The sequence below is a fragment of the Amphimedon queenslandica genome, unplaced genomic scaffold (genome assembly GCF_000090795.2).
Source record: "Amphimedon queenslandica unplaced genomic scaffold, v1.1 AMPQUscaffold_12318, whole genome shotgun sequence".
NCBI lineage: Eukaryota > Metazoa > Porifera > Demospongiae > Haplosclerida > Niphatidae > Amphimedon > Amphimedon queenslandica.
The window spans coordinates 1-2,483 of NW_003547444.1; the positions used below are offsets into that span (position 1 = coordinate 1).

General features: G+C 33.3%; 1 protein-coding gene across 1 annotated transcript; it reads right to left on the reverse strand.

Annotated features, from left to right (window-relative positions):
- Positions 1 to 930: 930 nt before the first annotated feature.
- LOC109588049 (Fanconi anemia group A protein-like) lies at positions 931 to 2,291 on the reverse strand. Its single transcript, XM_020004243.1, has 7 exons — positions 2,197 to 2,291; positions 1,979 to 2,131; positions 1,791 to 1,840; positions 1,563 to 1,645; positions 1,418 to 1,504; positions 1,196 to 1,347; positions 931 to 1,139 (listed from the first exon to the last, which is right to left on the reverse strand). Exons 2-7 carry the CDS (start codon positions 2,123 to 2,125, stop codon positions 1,044 to 1,046), a joined length of 615 nt encoding a protein of 204 aa, XP_019859802.1. The 5' UTR covers positions 2,126 to 2,131; positions 2,197 to 2,291; the 3' UTR covers positions 931 to 1,043.
- Positions 2,292 to 2,483: the final 192 nt, after the last annotated feature.

Here is a 2,483-nt window from a genome sequence, read left to right on the forward strand (position 1 = left end):
GAGAGAGAGAGAGAGAGAGAGAGAGAGAGAGAGAGAGAGAGTACATAATTAAGTAAGTATATGTTCACGTACATCGAAACATGAGAAAATAAAGGAAGAGAAAGAGCAAGTGAGTAAGCAGGTACGAGAAATACATGTACATGTGCATGTACATGTAGAGATGCGTAGCGTCGCAAAGCAAACAAAAAATAAATAAAAGCAACACAACAAGTCTCACTTTGCACTCTCTTCGTAGTTTTAAGCTCGGCTATCTTCTTTGCCAAGGCTTGGTTTAAAATCCTAACGATGTGGATATGGACTTTCATCCTTTTCAAGGCACCAACGAAAACGTCGTATGGATGTTCTCCCTTTCTACCACAACGTCCACTGATGGTATCGATAAAGACATTAGCCTTTTCCACTCCTGTAACTTGTGCCTTTATAGTCTCGCAATCAGTTCTGTATTAGTTAGTATGCTGGTCTGTATTTTAGTATGCTGGTCTGTATTTTAGTATGCTGGTCTGTATTTTAGTATGCTGGTCTGTATTTTAGTATGCTGGTCTGTATTTTAGCATGTTGGTCTGTATTTTAGTATGCTGGTCTGTATTTTAGTATGCTGGTCTGTATTTTAGTATGCTGGTCTGTATTTTAGTATGCTGGTCTGTATTTTAGTATGCTGGTCTGTATTTTAGTATGCTGGTCTGTATTTTAGTATGCTGGTCTGTATTTTAGTATGCTGGTCTGTATTTTAGTATGCTGGTCTGTATTTTAGTATGCTGGTCTGTATTTTAGTATGCTGGTCTGTATTTTAGTATGCTGGTCTGTATTTTAGCATGTTGGTCTGTATTTTAGTATGCTGGTCTGTATTAGTTAGTATGCTGGTCTGTATTTTAGTATGCTGGTCTGTATTTTAGTATGCTGGTCTGTATTTTAGTATGCTGGTCTGTATTTTAGTATGCTGGTCTGTATTTTAGTATGCTGGTCTGTGTTTTAGTATGTTGGTCTGTATTTTAGTATGCTGGTCTGTGTTTTAGCATCCTAATCTGTGTTTTAGTATTCACTACTCACTGTTTATCAGTAATGTCAGCCTCACTTTCATGGAGTGGTAATGATATTTTAATAATAATTTCAGTAACATACTTCAATAGTAACTCAACCACCTGAAAAATTCAATAGCCACCTAAAATTTTCATTCCCATGCTCCCATACTTCATACCTGTATTTCCCATTCCTTCAGTCCTGGACTGCATAAGTCTCCACTATGTTTTTTCGATGATTTATCATTATTATTAATGATTGATTTCTTTATGTCACTGACTGCTTGATTAATCGCAGTAGACACTTGAGACAAAATTGGACCTAACTGATCTAGAAAAAAATACAATAATGATAATAATCCATTACCATAACTCCTCCTTCTCTTCTCTCTATCTCTTACCTTCATTATCCTCATAGTGTCTCTTCAGTCTCTCCAGCTTCTCTTCTAATGGAGAATACATTAGCAACATCTTACTGGAGCTAGATCCTAACAGAATAATAATTAAAAATAAATAAATAATAATAATTTATACATGTGCAAGTACCTTCGCCATTACTAGTTGAGTTGTTTAACTTTTTACATTCTCTTTCATATTTAGCAAACATAGACTGGTGGCTTTTATCTCTCCTAACAAACAACAAAATAACATTAATTGTACATGTACATACATGTATATACACTTATCAATTATACATACACTATTAGTTGTACATGTGCATGTACATTATTATAATTGTACACTTATTACATGTACATGTACATTGTTTAGTACTTCTTAAGTGCTTCAATGAGTCTTTCCCTTGTATCAGGAGGTGAAGGAACCTGTCAAAAAATAAAAATACAAACTTTAACATGTACTATTAACAGTAAAAATTAACAATAATAACAATATATAAAGTTAACAATATTTCAGCAATATTAACAAGAAAGATGTCTCTTTGTCTCCTCTTTCTTTCTCACTTGTCTAGGAGCTAATAATAATCTGAGTATCCTTCCAGTATAGTAAGGCTGATTGAATATTTGATACTCTAACAGTTTATTAGGAATAGTCTGACAATTGTTGGCCTCAAATGAAGACATTATGTCATTTAATTCAACTTCAGCCATTGAGAACTAAAGAGAGAGAGAAAGAGGCAGAGAATGAAGTTTAAAAGATTACATGTAAAGTGTATAGTTACCTCGTGATTGATTTCAACATTATCTTCAGTGCTATTAGTATCAATGTAATCATAATCAACCTATAAACATTCAATAACTATTAAAATAAATTCATCAATTTTCTATGCAACATAAGTACATGTATATGCATCAAATAAAATTATAAAACCCAGAATTCTCCACTTTTTAATTTTGGCAAAATTTGGCCCAAGAACCTGTACTATAGTACAGGGACTTTGACCCAATTTTGGAGCAACTTCAAAAATTCACAAAAATTCAAATTTGATTGGAATCACCTCAAACTTTC

What these genes read in the sequence shown, in the direction of transcription:
- LOC109588049 (XM_020004243.1), bottom strand. Translation starts at nt 2,125, where the DNA reads ATGGCTGAAGTTGAATTAAATGACATAATGTCTTCATTTGAGGCCAAC. An exon ending in CTCAACTAGTAATGGCGAAG is followed by an intron (nt 1,505 to 1,562) that starts GTACTTGCACAT and finishes TTATTCTGTTAG; the next exon opens with GATCTAGCTCCAGTAAGATG. An exon ending in TGAAGGAATGGGAAATACAG is followed by an intron (nt 1,140 to 1,195) that starts GTATGAAGTATG and finishes TGAATTTTTCAG; the next exon opens with GTGGTTGAGTTACTATTGAA.